The sequence below is a fragment of the Mya arenaria genome, chromosome 15 (assembly GCF_026914265.1).
Source record: "Mya arenaria isolate MELC-2E11 chromosome 15, ASM2691426v1".
Lineage (NCBI taxonomy): Eukaryota > Metazoa > Mollusca > Bivalvia > Myida > Myidae > Mya > Mya arenaria.
Genome location: NC_069136.1, coordinates 22,592,178 through 22,613,828, shown reverse-complemented (window position 1 = coordinate 22,613,828; position 21,651 = coordinate 22,592,178). Strand labels below are relative to the sequence as shown.

Genomic DNA, 21,651 nt, shown 5'->3' with positions numbered 1-21,651 from the left:
GTTTCAGATATATTTTGCAATCTGCCATTATCGTAAATTTACGATCATTATAACGACCAACTTAACGATAATCATAAAGGCGTTTCAGAAACGTCTCGTAAACTAATATTATTGTTGTGCCATGATCATAACTCTGTAGTGACTAAGGCGACCTGACCGAGATATTCTGCAAATACACATACCTACCAAGTTGGTGGTGATTGACAAAAGGATTCATTATTTCATTGCAAAATACACAAAGAAAACAATTCTTTTAAAATGTCATGTCAAAAAAAGTAAATCTGACGATACCTAATTCCGATTAGCGATACTGAAGTCTGTAGACCTAAAAACTATAATACAGCATTTTATTCAACAAGTATTCTGACCAAGTTTCATAACATTTGGATAAAAGCTATTAATCTTTGACATGAAATATTAAACGCCGAGTTGTTAACGACATCCGCCAACCCGGTTTTCTATATTCTAGAACCCGCATTTTTTCTTTGAAAATGAAAATAAAACCGAAATAACGTTTATCTTTTTATTTTCCAAACAAACAAGGTATCAAAACATCATAATATTTTACAACACCAAGTTACTATTCCTGTAAAAGTTCAACATCGAATCCAGCGATAATTTCCTTAGTTCTTTACAAAAACACTTCCTTAAAAAGTTTCACTGTTTGCTACATCAAAAGAAACGTTTACAGTTTTAAGATTAGGATGAGCTGTCACAGGAACGTGACAAATGCCCCCGATTTGGAAAGTGTCGGAGTGATGACCCCTAGGCTTCTTAATATTTCTGTGAAGTTTGATCGAAATCCTAATAATTGAGCAAGTTTATAATAATACAGCCGAGACACAATAGTAACAACCGGACAGTGCAACTACTATATATACTTTTAGGGGCATAAAACACTAATTTAACTGCATATTAGGAAACACAAAAATGCCAAACATATCATGGAATGAAAGTTCAAATAATCCTAACCACAAGTAAGACAGATATTCATTCAAATATTACTAAAGGCTATTCCAGTTAAACATATTAACCCGTGGGGGGGGGGGGGGGGGGTTAGGTTTTTTAATAGTTTATGGATTGGTGTCTTTTTTCGTTAATTTGGACCCCAAAAGGGTAAAATTGCTTCTGTAGGAGTTGGTATAATTTAAAAGTGCCTTCCACCAGGGGGGTTACATGTTTAAATGGAATAGCCCTAACAAAAATAGTTAACAGAGTATTTCTGATTTTTACTCAACATATTTAAATCGCCAACTCCCGGCTAAAATAATGACTATTTACACCATTTCTAGATGCAGTTTGGCAATATGTACAAGGATTCCTAACACCATTTGAATAATAGCACTGCCATGTTTGCGTTGAAACAAGAGATATGTTTGTTGAAACCCGAGACAAAACCTCTCAGACGTCATTTACTATGGATGAAATAGCACGAAGTACCAATGAACACCTATATAATGAACTTGACATTAATTGTAGCAAATATACAATGAGTCTTGATGATGATTTTTTTCCATAATTTTTTAAAATATGAATACAAAAAATACATCCTGAAAAACAACAAACAAAACTTCAATATCTAGATGCATGATGAAAACTACATAACAAATATGTACACTTGAACACTTAACACTTTTGAAGTGTTTGAATTTGAGGCTATGTATACTACTTTATAAAAGTATGGCAATGGCTTAAAAACAACTTGAAAGCTTTCATTCGACTTATCATACACATGATACAAGTGTAGCAAGACTTTCACTCCACTAAATAATCATTGATCAGATCAAGTTATAATACTTTATCAATATAATCAATACAAAAATAAAGCTAAAACTAACAGGATGTGAAAACCAAACATGCTAGAAGAATAAATACGCATTTATTCTACAGGGCTCCCAATATCATGTGGAGAACCTTAACAGTGACTGAAGGTGGAACATTTATAAAAACAGTACAAAAATATGTACAAATATATCCTATTCACAGAAAATGTTCTATATGAAGAACATAAATGTATGTACAATATCTATGAATTTCACCTTTTCTTTACATATCTGTACAAAACATCCACCATGTCTAAAAAAAAAATTCTCATAGTTTTATCAGTTATGTCACAGATGTGAGTGTGCTTACCAACATGAATAAGACAAAAACTCAGCAAAACTCTTTCACAATTATTTAGCAACTGACTTGCTGTTTTCCGCACAGTTTGAATACTCATAGTAACTATCACAACCCATACTCTAATCAAAACCACCATTCTAGTCCATATCACTGTCCTCATCAGCTGGGCTGTATGTCGGGCTGGTGGGTGAATATTTCGGGGTGGTAGGTGTGTAGGCGGGTGATGAAGGGCTGTATTGGGGACTTGAAGGGCTGTAGGAGGGGCTAGCGGGGGAATATTGGGGGCTTGAGGGCGAGTAACTCGGACTTGCGGGGGAATATTGAGGACTCGAGGGGGAATATGTTGGGGATGTCGGGCTGTACTGCGGGGAGCTTGGGGAATACTTGTGTGATCCCCTGTCACTCGCAGCACCTGGGCTATATGCAGGGGATGAAGGGGAGTATGCAGGAGAGGAGGGGGAATATTGAGGGGAACTGGGGGAGTAGCTGAAGTTTGTCGGGGAGTAGCTTGGAGATGCAGGGGAATACTTGGGACTGGAGGGGGAGTAGGAGGGGGAGGTGGGTGAATAGCTGGGGGACTGGGGGCTGAATTTCGGTGAGGAGGGGGAATAAGATGGGGACGAGGGGCTGTAATTGGGGCTTGACGGCGAGTAGGAGGGGCTCGTTGGGGAGTAACTGGGGCTTGAGGGGCTGTAACTTGGTGAAGAGGGGCTATAGTTGGGGCTACTTGGAGAATAGCTCGGTGAAGTTGGAGAGTAGCTTGGACTCGTTGGGGAGTAGCTTGGACTTGTTGGGGAGTATGACGGGCTTGTAGGACTGTAACTGGGGGAAGTTGGGGAATATGAGGGGGAAGTCGGGCTGTAACTGGGGCTAGTGGGCGAGTAACTTGGGCTTGTTGGTGAATAGCTCGGACTTGTCGGTGAATAGCTAGGACTAGTTGGACTGTAGCTTGGTGAGGTTGGGCTATAGCTGGGACTAGTCGGGCTATAACTGGGGCTTGTCGGAGAATATGATGGACTGGTAGGACTATACGACGGGCTCGTCGGGCTGTAGGAAGGACTTGTTGGCGAATATGATGGCGACGTCGGACTGTAATTCGGCGATGATGGCGAATATCCAGGACTTGTTGGACTGTAGCTTGGCGATGTTGGTGAATATCCAGGACTCTGTGGTGTTCCACCAGACATGGCTGGTGAGCTCGGTATATACGAGGGCGATGTCGGACTGTAACTTGGTGACATAGCTCCACGTGGGCTTGGAATGTAGGGGCTCGAAGGGGAGCTTGGGGAGCCAGGCTGGGGGGACCATGCAGGGCTGTACCCAGGACTGTAGCCACTCTCTGACTGAGATGGTGAGAACCCGGCTGCCCCAGGGGTCATGCCGCTGCCAACACCCGGTGACCAGGCCCCAGCATAACCAGGTGTGGCACTCTGTTGCCATGGGGTCATCTGAGGAGACATTCCAGCCGCCGGGCTCGCCCCTCCACCAAAGAACATGCCTGTACCAACTGAAAATAGGAAATATCAGTATAGGTTTAATTGTCGGCAATTAAACATTTAATTTTGAAACCATGAAAAATCAATATTTTCAAACAACCTGAAACAGTATAATAGGAAGCGCAACCAAGTTCTTAATAAATTTGGAAAACGAAATTAATTTTAAGTAGAATAAGTAGATTAGCTGGTCAGTTACTTTACTATTTGAGACGGTTCAACTGAAACTTATCGAGAACCCTGTGCTTAAAGGCCGGGGTAATAGTATAAAAGGCAGACAGTCAGAAAAATGGCCACTTCACTTGAACTCAGAGAGCTGTTTGCTAGTACAGACTCTCAGTACATTTTTTCAAATAATTAACAAACAAAAAATGCTAAAATTTGCAAGATGTTTCATTAAATGTATCATAAACATATTTTGTGAATTTCAAGTCTCTAAAACAGTTATAAATACAACTTTCAAATATTTTTTTTTATAACTGTCAAACAAATTCAAATTTCCCAGCAATGTTGATTGACAGATCTTGAAAGTTCATGACCCTTTAACAGCCAACTCTACCAATTCCTGTTTACTACAGGTTTACTATCATAGTATGAGGTTGTAACTGCCATATGGTGGGAAACATCCATTATCTTGGGTGGTATATACTATCAAATGGCTTATTATAACACAATTCGTGGAAGTATTGGTAATGGTTTATGAAACTTTATCTATATAATCTCAAATGAGAAAGCAACAGACAAATTCTTCTGTACCACTCTATCTGAATGTTATAACACCACAAGCCATGTGAATGTTTACAATCAAAACTGGTGACCAGAGCAGACCTCATAAACCAGATTAACAACGCCTCCTCTGCCAAATTGGCTTAATTGCTGTCCGGTAGGATTTTTGGGGTCAGGCACCCCGGCCTTTAACAATCTGTTTCCAAAGCAAAATGAATTTCCCCTTATCTAACCATGTAAATAAGGCAAATTTGAAAGCACTGATCAAAACTTAAGTAACAAAATTATTTAACACCTTATCTAAAATGACATGAATATTAAATACCACCATATGGTACTCTGAATGATGAATGTACTAAATATCACAGCAAAACAGAAGCATGTACCTCCTCCCATCATGCCGGCCCCAATGTTGGTTGGTATCTCCATGCCGTATTTACACTTCTCCGCGTCCAGGAGCAGGTCAAAGCACCCAGTCCCGATACGCGCTAGCTGACCCAGCATAATGGCCTCTGACACGCCCTTCATTGGATCACATTCTGCGTGGGCAGCCGCCTCCATCAAAATATCGACCTGAGATAGAAATGCAATTGTTGAATATTACTATGATCTATACCTCCAACATCAAAATTATACTTCAGGGACATTGTATTTTAAAGTTAAATAAACAGAAATTTCATAATGGGTCAAGCCAAAATAATATTCGACAGACCAAATCCTATGATTTGTAGACTTATCCATTTATTATATCCTTCAAGGCCTAAAATTAATTCTTAAAACAAAAATTACATTTCACACTTTTTTTAAGCAAGTTGACAAAATTCTTTCAATGAAAAAGCAAAACAAATCATAAACTTACTGTTTCCTCAAACGAGCACCTAGCAAGTGCACCAGTCTCCTGTCTGTTGATGCCGTGACGGGTAATGGCCATGAGATGGCCCTTAGCAGTCATCACGTCACACAGCAGGGCCAAGTGACGGTAGTTTACGTAAGAACCGTCGAACGAGATCACATGGTTCATCTCCTTCTCAATGGACTTACGGACAGCTTCAATTCCAAGGGTCTAAGGAATAAATAATGTAATAAATATAGTTTCATTATTATTATAATTGATTCTTATCAATATTTTTATCCTTTAGACAATAAAACAAGTGGTGTTGCCTCAATGGATTAAAACTGCATCTCGAAAATGTCAATTTCTTTCTATTACCCGGTTTGTAACCTGTTATATTAATGCATCAGGAGATGATAATGAAACTCTTGAATTTTCTGTTATTCAGTTAAAGCTCTAAGCACCAAATAAATGTCCTTTGATTTTTTGTTGAAATCTTTTAGATGGTGTAAGTTCAAAAACAGGTAAAAGTCAAACTTCATATCAAAATATTTCCAGCAGCAAATTATACAAGAATCACAATTAAGACTTTCTATATATAACAAACAAGGTAAAATCAAATGTTCAATGATTCGAGTGCATATTGATTAACATTTGAGAAACACTTAACGTTAGAATCATTAAGGAACTCACAGCAAACACTTCCACAATATCGTTGGTAGTTGTCCTGATGGGGTCCACATCACGTTCACTGAGCACTCTCATGAGAGAAGTGCCGTCAGTTTCCAGAATCCACTCGGCCACCGCCTTAAATTCGCCCTCGTCCGTGATGAAGATGCGCTTCTTATCATCAGTATTGGGCAAGTGCATGTACACCTGGTAAATACAGAACAAGGCTGATGTTCGCTTTAAACCAATTATAAAAAAAATCAATGAGAAAATAGTTTTTACATGAGATTGAATGTTTGTATTCCTACAAAGAATACCGTAAGAACGTACCAACTCAACACTATACAAGTCGTAGGAATTTTGAAAATTTTCACTTTTATCCCAAAACAATTTCTATAGGCTTGTGTAAATTTTGATAACCTAAAATTATCAAGATATATCTGACAGCAGGTTGGCATTGATACAAAGCAGGAATAAATCATGGTGGTCACATTATGGGAGGTAGGGAGACTATAAGTAAAAGCATGAATTCGTATAACTGTATTTACCTTAGCGATGGCTTCATTGCCCTGCAAGGACATATCTGAGAGCAGGTTGGCCTCGATACAACGCAGGAACACATCATCTTCCATCTTGTCTGCTGCTTCCTCCTCCTTTAATGAGCACATGTAAAACATTGTAGGTGGGAGAAAAAAACATATGTAAAACATGACAGCTGTTGGAAATACAAAAAAAATGGTAGCTGGAAGAGCAATGTATATGCAAAACATGTAAAAATAAATCAATATTAGTCTAAGTATTTAAAATTTTGACAACACTGGTGAAGAATTTGATGCTTTACAAATCCTGAGGTCATATTAGTCTCAGGCTTGAAAAACAGAAACTTTAAATATCCCTGTTCATACATGTGCCTTTTTGCAAGGATTTCCAATTTTGAACTTTCTGTGTATCCCTACTGGGCCCCTATTAAATTGGGACCCCATGTATATACCAGAGACCCCCTCTCTGGAGATGAGTACACCATGGTTGTCACACTACTCCCAGCTTCATAGGGAAAACCCTGCTTCTAATCTTTCAAAACAAAACACTCTGTACAGGAATCCTACAATTTTTTCATATTTTTTAAGAATTAATTCTTTATATATTATGTTGATGATTTATTCTAGGGAATATTTACATCATGCATCTTGCTGTCATCTGAGTTCATGATTCTCAACCGCAGCACCAACTTCTCAGCATTGTCGTCGTTGAAGATACAGTTCAAGTCATCACCAAAACCTGCAAACAAATACATAGCAGTGCATAAGAACATCAGTTATTGAAAACAACATATTTTTCAAGCTTTTCAGTCGTTTATTGAAAAGTAACCATGGGTCATATCCTGATAAACTCACTGTTTGAAACAAGGAGTTTATCAAAATATAACTTAACTGTATCCCTCAGTTAAGCCAATGCACACATCATCTCCTGCAAGACAGGCATTTGTTTAGTGTGATCTTCCGATTAAATTTCAGTTAGCTGTTTTTGATGAAAGATAAGCATGAAATGAAAAATTATTAAATTGCAAAATGTTTCACCATTGAGAACACTCAAGTACTTTTTTGTAGCAACTCAAATTCAACAATACATGATCTATTTGTCTTGATCTTCAACACATCAACTAAATGAACATGAGATTGGTGAGAGTGTACAAATGCTTTCTGAACATTATAATAATGCAGTTGTTTTCAATTCACAAAGTTTTTTATTTACAATGTTTCAATTTCGAAACCTTTGATACATCCTGAGAAAACAATGGCAAATGCAATATTTCACTAGATTTTTATTTCATTTAGTTGAACGATTCACGAAATATAAAATTAAATTGATCTGATCTGATGTGAAATGATCTACAGTCAAACAAGGCTCATATCAAAACACGCAGACATACCAGCAGTGATTTTCTCCGATATGGACTCCATGGTGAGTTTCTTATCCGTCATTCTCTTCCTGTCCAGTTCAATACGCAGCAACCAGGCAGAGATCTTGCTCACATCAAAGTCCGGCATCTCGTAATACACGTTCACCCACTCCTGGTCTTCAGTGATCACAGTGTTCTGTGGGTCCGGATCGTAATAGATAGCCGTGTTGGCTGTTACCTTGCGTAGTGTTGTGTGCTCCAAACGGCACAGCACATCCTGGAAAATAATCAAACGCACATGTAAGTATGTTGTTTTCTTCTTCTCTGTTTTTTAATATCATATTATTTATTTATTTACATAAAACTAGCCTCCAGTTTTTTATAGAAGCCAACTAAAATAAAAACTTACATCCCCATCAACTATATTGCTTTAGTTTTTGTTAGACTACAATACGCAATAGAACTTGCTGCTCAACAAGCAGTGTGCAAGTAAATAGCTGTTAGCTTTTTGAGATAAAGGCTTAATGACCTATTAGAATATACCAAAATTGCTAGAAACCTGTCCTACATTGAATGAACCCTGTCCTATATAGCTTAAAGCTTGACCTATACAGAAAACTGCTAGTAACCTCATTAAGGCCGTCTTTATAAAGCCAATCACCAATCAGAAGTCTGATTCTACATACCTTAGCCTTTTCAGCATCTCTGGAAGCCTGGCCAATAAGGAACACAGTCAGTGAAGGTGTCTTGGGCTTCTTTGAGATGTTAATGATCTCCTTCAATCTGGGCACACCGAGGGTTACGTTCTTGGCGGACACTCCGGCGTAATGGAAAGTGTTGAGTGTCATTTGGGTGGCAGGCTCTCCGAGGGACTGGGCAGCTAGAGCACCCACCATCTCGCCCGGGTGAACCTGCAGTTAGGGAATAGTATTATTATGCTGCAGCAGGAAAAATCTATACAGTGAAGCATATGCTCATAATCAATTCTTTGGGATCTCTTGTTAATCCACCAAATCCCTTGACACAAGGATTGAACCAGATAATATATTGATTGAAAAGCTGAATAATATTAATTGATCTAAAACATTTGATGAACAAATAGGCTTTTCAGACTGACCACTACGAATTGACAGGCTTGTTAAAAAAAACATCAATTTTACACAGCTTGCTTCCTGTAATGTCAAAGCAATGGTCAATATGCTTAAGGCACACCGACATGCAGGCCAATTAAAATATGTAACTAGCTTGGCTTTATTTCATTACTGACTTGGTTTTATTTCAATTGACAAGGTCACTCAGTAAAGATTCAAAACTGCTCATCAATTGACAATATAAAATGAGAACCTATTTAGTGGAATAAAGAAATGCATGCCAAAGGAAAACAAACCTGTGCATGTTGGAATTTCGTCTCAATTTCTCCAATGAGCCAATCAAAGGCCTCATTAGAGAGTCGGAACTCCTCAATGACACGCTTGGAGCAGAATGTGGACCGGATGAGCACTTTCATGAGGATAGTGGCGTTCTGGTTGGCCAGAACACTCAGTCTGTCTTCTCCTGGCACAACTGTCAGCCTTCTACACAGCTGCTTAACATCTGCGTGAGATTAAGTAATGTGTGATAGTTATCAATGGATGGATTTAATGACATATGACATATAGCAGAACTTTTCGAGATTAAGTCATGAGTAATAGTTACCATAGGCTGGAATTCATGGCGTTTGACATAAAGCAGAACTGTTTGAGATTAAGTCATGTGTGATAGTAATCATGGTATGGATTTTGTGACATATGAAATATAGCAGAACTATTTGAGCTTATTAATGAGAGGTAAAGCGAAAGTTGAAGTACAAGCTTATCAATTTGAGTTCTTTTGGTGCACCAACAAAATCTTATTTAACTGTTTGGGAACTTGAAATCTTATGTAATCAGGGTAAGGAAACTTGGAAAGATTTATGAATTTCTGTATTTAAGCAAAGCAACGAACCTTCAATGATCTTGATTGGGTGGATATCTGTGACTTTCCGTTTGTCGATCTTGAAGATCTTGTGAGCGTTCCAGATCATTCTCTGCAGATTACAGGGCAGCACAATCTTGCTGTCTCCGGAGGGGAAGATCTGTCGCACCATGTCTCTGTCATTCACCAGTGTCTCCCATTCAGTTTCAATCTCTGACAGGCAGTGGGCGTCAGACAGCAAGTCCTTGATGATGTCTTCAGTAAGACTTTTCTTCAACTGTCTATTAAGGAAAAAACACAATTCTTTTGTTATACAACAAATGCAAAATGACAAGCATGCACTGTATTGATGAAGACCACAAATTTATGTATATATTGTCATTAAACTGTTTATAAACAATTACATGAGTTTAAAGTTTTAAGCATTTCCAACCCACATAGTAATGTTATGTTTACTACATTAATTGGATAAAAGAGTAATTTCTCTCAAAAATCAAATGGTAAGGATAGCGCCCCAAACCATCTTTAACGGATACAAGACCCTAATGAAACAACCTGACCAGTTATTGAGATCCAAGTCTTTTCTACTTCAAAACAAATTGTTTGTGCAAAAAGCTATCACAATAGATATCTATAACAAATTTAATGCACAAAAACTGCACATTTTCTCACCTCTCATTGGTTGGATCAAACTTGAAGTTTTTCTCAAAGGCCCGGTTGGATGGTTTGAGCGTGGGAAGGGACTGGAACTCTACCCGTGTAGCCTCCAGCCCATCCTCACCGTATCGGAGCTGGATCAACTGCTCCACCTGGTTTCTCACTGTGCCGTCATATTTGATCATAACACTCTCCATGGCTTTGATAAGACGTCTCTGAATGTATCCTGTCAAAGGAAATAGTAGATTGCGTATGCATATTTATAGTGTTTCCTCCAAGATTTTTCAACTGAGGGTCCTTGGATGCTAACCATTGACAAAAAAGGGACCTCTGGTGAATTTATGATGTCTTTATATAATGGTTAATATTTAAAGTTTATTAAAGAGGTCCCAGAGATGCATATGAAGTTGGAAATTGGGGCTTTCAATGAGAATATTATGTCTGACAGGACTCCAGAGTGTTTGTATAATTCTGCATATTTTAGGGAACCAATAGAGATCATGACAGTCAGGCAAGTCTGTGATACTTATACATAACAACTATAGTGACAAAGACCTGAAGTCTCCTAAATTCCAGAAACCTTCATAATTTAAATTTAAAAATATTCAGGTCAGTAACCTCTCCACATTTGCAACCACTTAAACCCTTATCCATTACACTCACCAGTTTCAGCTGTCTTTACAGCTGTATCAATAAGTCCCTCTCGACCTCCCATGGCGTGAAAGTAGAACTCTGATGGTGTAAGACCGGCCAGGTACGAGTTTTCCACGAAGCCACGTGACTCAGGCCCGTAATCATCCTTAATGAAGTGAGGTAGTGTGCGGTGACGGAAGCCGAACGGGATACGCTTTCCCTCCACGTTCTGTTGGCCTACACAGGCAATAACCTGGAGTGGAGGGAGAGATTGCCATTAAATATACCTCAAATCATAATCAATATTGAAGTTATATGTTACACTAACGTAGTCCAGGATGGAATCATCAGCAACATCAGTCATATGATTCATATTATATTGAAAATTGTTTTTGTTACCTTTTTTCCCGTTCTGTTTACCTAAACATACATGTATTTTTGTGTAACTGATTATATGATTTTTGCCATAGTTTTGTAAAAGCTTTGATTAAAATCCAAACTATCAATAATCACTCCAACAAGCTACTAGCCTAGACTAACATCTTCATATGTATAATTTTTTAATGCTATTCACAAAAAAAAATTCACTTGAAATACCAAATTCCTCCTCCCAAGGGTTATATCAGCAAAATACATGTGCATCTTAAAAGACATCCCGACCCCTAACCCTCACCTGTGAGATGTTAATCTTGGATCCCTTGGATCCAGCCACCACCATAGCCTTGAAGTTGTTGAACTCAGACAGTGATTTCTGAGCTTTACTACCGGTCTTGTCACGAGCGTCGTTGAGGATTCTGTTCACCTGGTTCTCAAACGTCTGTCTCAGTGTGTTACCAGGGGTCGGCTCAAGCTCATCGTTGTGAGCTTTCTCAATCACTTCTATCACGTCCAACTGGAAAACAGACACAAAATGTAACAATGCCAGTTGTTTTCAGTCGCTTCTAAATGGAGTCTTGTCTACATTCCAAAAGCCATTTGGCTAGTATTTTTCGCTATTCAACTATTTTTCAGGATTGAACATCACAAAGCATAATAATACCACTGAGAATGAAAATATTTTCAGGGACAGCCAATTTTCAGCCAATTTTTAAATTTAAATACTTTTGAACTCTATTTAACTGTCAGACTGTAATTTATGTAGAGTCACTAATCTTGCACAAAAAAAAATCTCTGTAAGAATGAGAACATCATTGTTAATTTCTATTAATCAGAAAATAAATAATATGTCACCAAATGTTTACATTATAACCATTTATTGTTTGCAATATTGATGGGTCTGCCTATATCCCCATACCTTAGCTTTCTTGATTGTGTCCTGAATCTCGATGTAAGTCTCTGGATCGGCAATTGTGTCACCAATACCGATACTATGACCTTCGATCAGTAGCCAGTTGTTCACAACGGTCTGGATATTACCATACAGGTAACCTGGGGAAATATATTTACAGATGTGTACTAGTAACATTTATGATGACTTTAAACAAATCTGTTCATTAACTCATGTGCCGAACATAACAAATTATATATTGATATACCAACAGACAGTACACAGATATGCTGAATACTTATTCAAAGCTCCAAGATTTAACAGGTTAACTTAAATATCAAATGCAATGTAATAATACATCAACAATTTATCACCTTATCTAAGTCATGTGTGAACACTATACAATAAATATGATGAGCATCTGACAATCTCCTTAGATCACAGATCTTTTCCTACGCATTTGTCCAAGATTTGTTTTGGCAAAAGCATTAATTGTGAATGGAAAATCCAAATGAATATTGTTTAACTTGTCAAAATTGGCAATACTGCATGACTTTTCATCAGAAATTTCTCATTGAGAATGGTAAGAATATCTGATCCATGAAAAAATGCCTGGCTCGATATAATATATGTGAAAGCCAACCTGCGATCTCATATCCCATCTCCAGGAAGACGACGTGGGCCAAGGCACCAGCTGATGTCCCCAGGGATTTCTTACAAAGGATTCCAGACATCAATTCTCCATCTTCTATCAACACCTGTATGAGAAGTGTAATATTGTAGATTTGTTTAATTTCAAGTGAGTTAAAAAGCTTAACGTATGGGCCCAAGCCTAAAAATTGTGAAAGGGTCCTTATAAATAGAGAAACAAGGGTTGTTTTCCTGTTTATTTATAAGATTAATGCAATGAAAATGGGCTTCAGCAACAGCGATTGAAATGTGCACATGCCTTCAAGCCCGGATCAAATTCAGCTTGTCAGTTATAATCTTATATATAATTATATTATTATGCTCAGTCATCATGTGTATAAGTCAACATTGCTGCTAAAAATGTGTGTCAAAAGATAAGAAATAGATATGTACATGTACATTAATTATCTCCTGTAAATAATTTTGATTTTTTACATTTTCTCTCTAAAAAACTTTATTATCAAACTATTACAAAATTGGAACAGATCACTGTTCAATGGTAATAAATAGTTAAAGCATTATAATAAATCGTAATTGGTTTATTATCTATATTGAAGCCAATGAAACAGAAAACCTAGTAAATGTACATACCTTAGTATCACCAGGGGAGATCCACCTATACGGGCCTTTATCCTCCTCGTCCGGATGTGTGCTGTGTGTTCTGATCAGGTTCACCCTGCCGGGAATGATCAGAGAGAAGATCTGCTTGCCCGTCCACTGGGGCTTGGGCTTCAGGATGGCTGGCTGTGGCATGTGGCCGTCCCAGCTGGGCAGGAACATGAGAATGTTCATTACCTCACCCTGGATGGGGAAATAAACAAAAGGTGCGTTGGGGTATAACGTATATATTTTTAGTGGATCATGTCTTAATATCATAAAATGGTTCACTAGTTACTAACAAATGTGCCGAGTAGCACTTTTTTCTCTCAGTCAATAGAAGGGGCATACCTTGACCATTTTTGAGACACGAGTGATAGGCCTTTCTATGCAAGTGTGTATACTATTGTCTACGACAAAATAGGTAATAAATTTTTAACAATTTAGAGTTTAGGTCAAGGCTGAAGTGTGCACAATGATGACAACAATACCTTGTCAGATCAAAAACAGAATTGCCCAAATGCCAATGATATAAATGAAAATCAGATTCCAAGGCGAGCAAGAAAACCTAAATATTTCACCTAAATATATATGTATACCTACCCTGGTTAAAAACACATCCCGTTTGGTCATCTTGCGGACAGCCGTGAGGGTGTCCTGTACAATTCCCATGACGGGCCTGTTTGACTGGGGCGTAATGATCATACGGGGGACAGATGCCAGCTGGGAGATCTCTGCCCGGGTCTCCAAAGACTGGGCCAGATGGAGATTCATCTCATCTCCGTCAAAGTCAGCGTTGTATGGTGTTGTCACACTGTGAGAATAGAGGATGTTATATTAACCTTGTTAAATGTTTTGGGAACACATTTTAATATATGATGCATTAATGTCAAAAAGAGTTGTTTACATACTATAATATTGTTTAAGATATTTGGAGTTCAACAGTGAATAATATTTGAAAATTGGGTCTTTCAGCTTTGAGCCAAGATTTGGTGTAGTCTTTCTTCGCTTTTCAAATACTTTTTCATACACAAAAGAGTTATTAAAAGGAGTTAGGATTGAAATCTACAATCACTGCAATACACCTCTAACAATGTAACTTATATTTAAGAAACTGAATTAATTCTGCAAATCTAGGCAACTGCATTTTTGTTTGCATCTTCAAAGATTTATCCTATGATGGTCATCTGAAATTTTGAACATGTAATTCTTATTTGGTTTTTAACTGAATGGGTAATAGTGGTGCATTCATTCGCTAACAAAATCTGTTTCAATGTTTCCCTCAGACTAGCAAATTTCTCAACCATGGGTCCTTAAAAGTAAATTGAAAATCCCAGGCAAAGCATTGTGTGCTATTGACTGAAAATAAAAGTATTCTGCTAATGCACATGTTTAAAATAATAGTCCTCAAGAAAAACACTGAGAAGAGGAAAACGGATGCAGAGCAAAATGAATCACAGGTGGTGATAATGGTCCGTGAGGCTTTACTGGGGATAAGGCTATATCTTACCTGAGGTTCATTCTGAATGTGGACCAGGGCAGGATTTTCACCTGATGACACATCATACTCATCTTATGCAGTGTGGGCTGACGATTAAACACCACGTAGTCACCATCCTGCATGTGACGCTCAACCTGGAAAGAAACAGATTAAAGGTGTACGTTTGGGCTTGCAAAAGGACAGTATTGGTTTCTTCCAACGAAACACACTTTCGTATCAGCTTATAGCTTTCCTCACTCCAACATTAATAAATAAGTTAAACGAGTGGCAGTGTTAATTGTAAAGAAGTATTTTATAATCAGTGTTCTCAATAAGAACCGGCTGCCGGCCAAAATGGACGGTTCAAATGGCAATAGTGCTGGTTCAAATATGGAAAACTAAATGAATTTTTAGTAGAAGCTGGATGGTTACTTTACTATTTGAGACAGTTCAACCGAAACTTATTGAGAAACCTGATAATGGTACAAAGTGTCATGTGATTAAAGGTATATATTTGTCATTGAAAAAAAAATTGCATGCAAATCATTATCACCATTTTGAATTCGGGCAGGGGCCATATAGATTTTAGTCAGAAAAAAACACTACAAGAATAAGACAAATGCCACCACTGTGGTTAAGCTGCCCTCAGTGCCCTGTCAGGCAGGTAAGCTAGCAATAGACCCACAAATGCATGATACAATGATAGAATGCAATCCATTTTAAGGCATACAACTCCTCCATTTCAATTCACATTGAGTTCTGTATTTACCTTGTACCCAATCTGGAGATGAAGGTCGCTGGCCTTGGGGTGAAAGCGGAGATCAATTCTCTCGCCATTTTCTCTTACAATGTACTTGGCCCCAGGGTATTGGTTCGCACCTCGACGCACAAGATCATGTAGTCTGAAATACAAAAAAGATTTTTTTCTCTTTAAATTAAGGTAGTTTAGTTTGAACTTGATATGTTTGTCACTACAAAAACATGATAAATAATCAGCCAAATTAAGTTAATAAACACAGATATATTAAAATTATATTTTCTTGTAGTTTCATATTTTAACCAGAATATAATTTTTTACTGAATATTGAATATTCTCTGTTGGACATTACATTGATGATTCAATCAGTATTAAAGCTCAGATTTGATGTCAACACTGTTCCAGCTTTTATGCTTGAACAAATACTGATGACGAAAAATATTCAACATCACTGCTTCATTTACACCTGTGAATTTGGTGCACATGAAAATTTAATTATGTCTACTGCAAAATTATAAATATCATTGTTAATAGTTATTTACTAACATTGACATATTGCAAACAGTCTGAAGTTAAATTGAGCATAATAAATGTCATTAATTGAAACAAAAAACAAATAATCACCTGTCGATGTTAAATGGTGTGACAAGCTCTGGGAATGTCATATTCTGTGCAATAGTCCTGGGAACGCCAACTTGGTCGATGCGGAGGTTAGGGTCGGGTGTGATGACAGTACGGGCGGAGAAGTCAACACGCTTACCCATCAAGTTTCCTCTCACACGACCTTCTTTACCTTTCAACCGCTGTTTGACAGACTTCAACGGGCGACCTGACTTTTGTACAGCCTGAAATACAAGAGGAAAACATTTTATTCCTTTACAAAAGTAGTCATTAACACAAGATTTACTCTTAATAACTTTTTTGCTTGGCCACAACTTTTTGAACATGCCCTCCTATAAAAAATCAAGAAGTTGAGCAGGACCAGTAATAATTTCACCAGTGAAGGGCTTGCTGACCTGTGCTTTTTTGCCACTGCACATATCTTTAAAGTTACACGCAACATATGATATTTTTGTTAACATGTTGCCTGTATTCTAAAACTTAAGCTTTTATAAATTACACAAGAAGTTCCAAATCAAATAATTAACATCAATTTACAACTCAAACATTTATGATTAACACACCCTGGGCAGCCCTGGTAATTCATTGTCTGTGAATGTAGCCACATGGAACTGAAGCATCTTCGTGTCTTCAGCAATGATGTGGGCTGCTGCTCCGTTCTGTTCATTCCGCTTCAGGTTATTGTTTGCCTTGATGATGTCAGACAGCTTGTGGGTCAAATCGTCCTGAAACACCGAAACATTACTGTGAAAATACTTTGATGCAAAATGGTAGTTAGGAGATGGCAACACAGTTATTTCTCAGGTAGATGTTTAACAGGACCAGGTTGCAAAAAAATTGACAATCTCTTACTCAGTGACCTATCCTTAAAATCAAATAGGAAACAATACTATAAAGGGAATGCAACTTTGCTTTAAATTGGCTGTGTTCCTCTTTCAAGATGTAATCAATGTTAATAATTCAATTTTGCTTGTCAATCCATTTTGAAAGCAATGGTTAAAAACCCACTGTATTTTTTTTAATATTATTTTGATTCATAGTGCAGATTCAGAAAATTATGCAGCTTATCCAAATTTGCATACTACTGGTTGGCATTAAAATACTTAAAACAGGCCCTGAGGCGGTATTCATAAAAGTTGTTTCCTTACTTAAGCCATTTTAGTAAGTAAGGTATCTCACTTATCATATGATGTAAATAATATCTGAAATACTTGAATTTCATTGATTTAATTCAAAATACAAACTTTTCTTTTACTTTAACTAAGATCTTTTTTAAGAAATGACTTAAGTTTAGACTCGATTTAAGACATTTTATGAATACTGCCCCTGCTATTCTGCGATTCTGAGCAACTTTTGAAAGCATTTCACCAGTGCAGGGCTTGTGGTTCATGCTTATTTTGACCGCTGATAAATAGGATCGCAATTTCAGATTTTCCAACGGACTTTGCAATCACTGGCCATGATGCTTAAGAAATGAAAGGTTCACTAGTGATAGTCCTTTTTCATTGCAAAGCTCTACATACCTGGTTCCTGGCAGACCCAAACATGACCACAGCAGGTCTCACACACAGAGGGGGAACAGGCATAACTGTGAGAACCATCCAGTCCGGGCGCGCAAACTTTGGGTCCATACCTGAAACGGTGCAAAAAAAATACTTAAATATTATTTGATTATCAGACTAGAATTCAAATGGGATAAATGAGACGCCCAAGGATGTTTTTTTGTTATTTTGTACAAACTAACATGGTTAAATTCACTTCCGAAACATGATCTTCAATCATATAATTCTTCAAACACTTGAATATTGTCATCTGACATATTTTCCACTTACAGATATGTTTAATACATAATTAAATGAAAGAGATTGTATAGTGTTTTTTTTTAAATTTGACGGAAAGCTAAAACAGCACCAATTTCACTTAACACTGTTAGCCATTTTGTTAGTTGTTCACTAGTCAGTTACCCAAGACAGTGGATTCTTCATCTGAGATCCTCTTGAGTATCTCGTACACCCTCTCGGCAGTGAGGACAATCTTCTTCTCCTGGTTCTCCTCATTTGTTTTCTTCCACTCACATGTCAGGTCCAGCCCCATTCGACGGATGATAGGTTGGTAGCGTCCACAACCCCCATGCCCAATCTGTGACATCAAAGTTTTTCTCAATAATTAGATTACAAATACATCAGTACGTAAAATTGGACATTTGGACCAATAAGTCAGAATTTTTTTTTTACTACATGGCTGGAAAAATTGAAAAAATTGTAACAAGAAAGCTATTAAATTTTCTGACTTGGAATCAGTACATGATTTAGATCAAATAACCTTGTTTAACAGAATGAGACAAATAAACTTAAACACTAAAATTCAATGTAATCAGGGCCCTTGAATATAGAAAGTAATTCTTTCAGAAAAAAGTTTAAAGACTCAATACATCCTTTATATATTAACATAATGTATTAACGAAAATCGGTGGTATGCAGAATTAATCTCATGATGAGCATCATCGGGCCAGAGTGTTCATTACAAAATACTATTTACCGCACCTTTTTCTTCGCATCATTCCCCTCCCTGCCAGGGTCGTCCTTTTCTAGCTTGGTGTCCATCTCGTCACCTCCCTCACACTCCTTCCTTGTCCTACACAGGTCATAAACAGCCGACAGACGCTTTCCGGGCTGACCCTTTGATCGAGACAAGACATCCTTCATCTTTGGGTTGGACTGAAAAAGACACATATTCAAATTAAATGACATTCAAAAACACCAGGCATGGGAACTCGTATTTGTTACTTAGCATGACACTAAATCTCACCAAATTAAATTTCTTACTAACATTCATAATAATAAAAAGTGCTTGAAAAACATAAGACGCAACTAATAATCTTTTCATTCATGAATTCTACAACTAAAGGACTGCAAGCGGAAGATGTCAGTCATTCTCGCCATTATGAAATTTTAGCCTGGCTTCACAATAACATTTATGTTTTATTAATGGTCAAATCAGGGTTTCCAATGACCAGCATTGGGGGCCTTATGTGGCCCCCTAGAACCCCAAATGAAAATGTGTCGACAATTTTGTTCGAAATCCAGAAGGAACCTGCAAATTTAACACTTTTGCAAGACTCAAGCGATAACAACACCAGCGCTTTAACAATATCATAACTTAATGGCCTCAAAAAATAGAATGATTAGCAAACAGAAGTAAAAATATTTCATCAGAAATTCTTACAGGCTCGACAAGCAGTTTGGAGCAGTAGAAACAAACGCATCTCAGCACTTTGATCGTCTTTGTAAGAAAACCAACGTGAAATACAGGCTTGGCCAGTTCAATGTGAGCGAAATGCCCTGGGCATTCAGACATGTTTCCAGCACATGTCTGGCATCGTGCTGAGCGATCAATGACACCTTGTCTTGGGTCCATCAGTCCTCCGAGCTTCGGTCTTCCTCCCTCCATCGTCTCTGAGTATTTGAGACCTCCTTCAGTTACCGACAACCGTCGCTGAAAAAGTGTGAGAAGTGTTGTTTTGTAAAATTGCTCTTTTGACCAGTTTATTTTTTGTTTCAGACCAATTATACTTTTGATCAACAGCTTTTTCAAAATGGATTGCCTCCAACTAAAACCCTGAAAGTAAGATGAAGGGAAACAATTCGAGATTTGTGTGGCGTGCCATTCGCATTCACCAGTGATTGGAAACCATAATGCACCAGTCAATTGTAACCACAGCCCTCCCAGGTCCGGGGAATAGCGGGGACTTTGACTTTCGGTCCAGCCAAGCCCGGGTAAGATTCTTGTCCTGCGGGGTAAAAACTGCTGGTAAAATCCACGCCAAATGCCCCCGCACCCAAGGGACTCTATGTAAGGCCCATTGCCGGCCATTTTTGGCGCAAAACAAAACCACTGCATTCACCTGGCACTGCGGGGCCACCTGAAAGGTAAAAACACGGCCCATTTCCCTGGTATACCCCCAGACCTTGAGGGGCCGTGGTTACAATTGACTGGTGCATAACTGTTTTTGAACAACTTGTGAATAAATAGAGGAAAATATGGTTTGTTTCAGTGTGCGCTTAAATATTTCACCAAGTGAGCACCAAAAGATATATTTCACAAGTGAAGTAGCCACAAGTGATATATTTACTTTCAATATGCTCTTGGTGAAATATCCACTTTCGGTTTTTAACAAGGTGAAATTGCTAACTCTCGCTGTCACTAACAATTAATTGCCTAGGATTGATATAATATGATAAGTTAAATGTATTTTTTTCAGAAAAGGGTGCCAAAATCATTACTGAAACGTCCTCAAAACCGTGTCCCAATACAATGCTAGGTTTCAATCATTGATTTGGACATGATAGCTTGCTTAAATTTCAAGCAGTGAAAATATCATTCATATTTCATTTAATAACTGAATAAACCACCATATAATGCAATAAAAACTATAATAACATTCAAGTTTAAGACTAATTTTAATAAGATTTCGACAATTAGACACGTACAAGTTCATCTGGACCCAGAATACCAAACTGCACTCGCTTTGCATCTCTCAAAGTTGCGTTGGAATCGCCGGTGTAGGCCATTCTTTCGCGGTGAAACTTTTAATTTTTGACAATTAAGATGGCCGACAAGGCGGTCGACTATTTCTTTGTGAATAATACTATTATGTTTATTTCATGTTCGGTTTTTCAGCCAAAAAGTCTTCGGGTTTTTTCTTTCATGCGAATAGCACATTTATAGCTAATATCCTTTTTGTTTGTCAGCAGGTAAGTCTCTAAAATCCTTTTCCACTGTAGTCGTGTACTAAGTGTCTTCTCGAGACCACTGCTTGTTGAACGCAGAAATCAACCGCTATTTATACTTTTTAGACTCTGCGGGTTCAACTTCAATATTTCACGGTTTCTCGACAATTGCACAAACGGTGTTAGAAATATGAAACTTGTAAAATTTACAAAAAAGAGGATACATGCAACTATTTATTTTATAGAATGCTGCAAATAAATACCATACACAGTGATCACCCCTACTCCAGAACAAAATATCGACAAGCCTTATTATTATTAGCTAAGGGACAAGATATGTTTCTTTTTTACTTTTTACCTATTGTAAATAATGAAAAGTAGTAAATTATGGCAAACAATGTATAGAAATAAAAACATTAAATTTTGACTTATCAAAATGTGTATCATTGTTTAAATTATCATTTCTTTGTAACTGTGTAATGTGTGTTTGCCAGTCAGTTAAACAATTCATGACGCAATACC

At 37.6% G+C, this 21,651-nt stretch overlaps 1 protein-coding gene across 1 annotated transcript; it reads right to left on the bottom strand.

Annotated features, from left to right (window-relative positions):
* Nucleotides 1-509: 509 nt before the first annotated feature.
* Nucleotides 510-21,199, bottom strand: LOC128220026 (DNA-directed RNA polymerase II subunit RPB1-like). The gene is made up of 26 exons (XM_052928268.1): nucleotides 20,890-21,199; nucleotides 19,625-19,894; nucleotides 18,943-19,116; nucleotides 18,364-18,538; nucleotides 17,923-18,032; nucleotides 16,963-17,124; nucleotides 16,403-16,623; nucleotides 15,791-15,923; nucleotides 15,052-15,176; nucleotides 14,145-14,355; nucleotides 13,536-13,745; nucleotides 12,898-13,012; nucleotides 12,282-12,415; nucleotides 11,661-11,879; nucleotides 11,018-11,240; nucleotides 10,370-10,580; nucleotides 9,728-9,978; nucleotides 9,132-9,337; nucleotides 8,431-8,655; nucleotides 7,775-8,021; nucleotides 7,022-7,122; nucleotides 6,393-6,497; nucleotides 5,869-6,051; nucleotides 5,203-5,406; nucleotides 4,730-4,916; nucleotides 510-3,631 (listed from the first exon to the last, which is right to left on the bottom strand). The coding sequence occupies exons 1-26, from the start codon at nucleotides 20,968-20,970 to the stop codon at nucleotides 2,262-2,264; spliced, it is 5,853 nt and encodes a 1,950-aa protein (XP_052784228.1). The 5' UTR covers nucleotides 20,971-21,199; the 3' UTR covers nucleotides 510-2,261.
* Nucleotides 21,200-21,651: the final 452 nt, after the last annotated feature.

Coding starts and splice junctions, on each gene's coding strand:
- LOC128220026 (XM_052928268.1), bottom strand. CDS start 20,970: ATGGCCTACACCGGCGATTCCAACGCAACTTTGAGAGATGCAAAGCGA. Junction 17,125..17,922: donor TTGGGTCTGCCAGGAACCAG/GTATGTAGAGCT, acceptor TCGGTGTTTCAG/GACGATTTGACCCACAAGCT. Junction 13,746..14,144: donor GGGATGTGTTTTTAACCAGG/GTAGGTATACAT, acceptor TTCCCCATCCAG/GGTGAGGTAATGAACATTCT.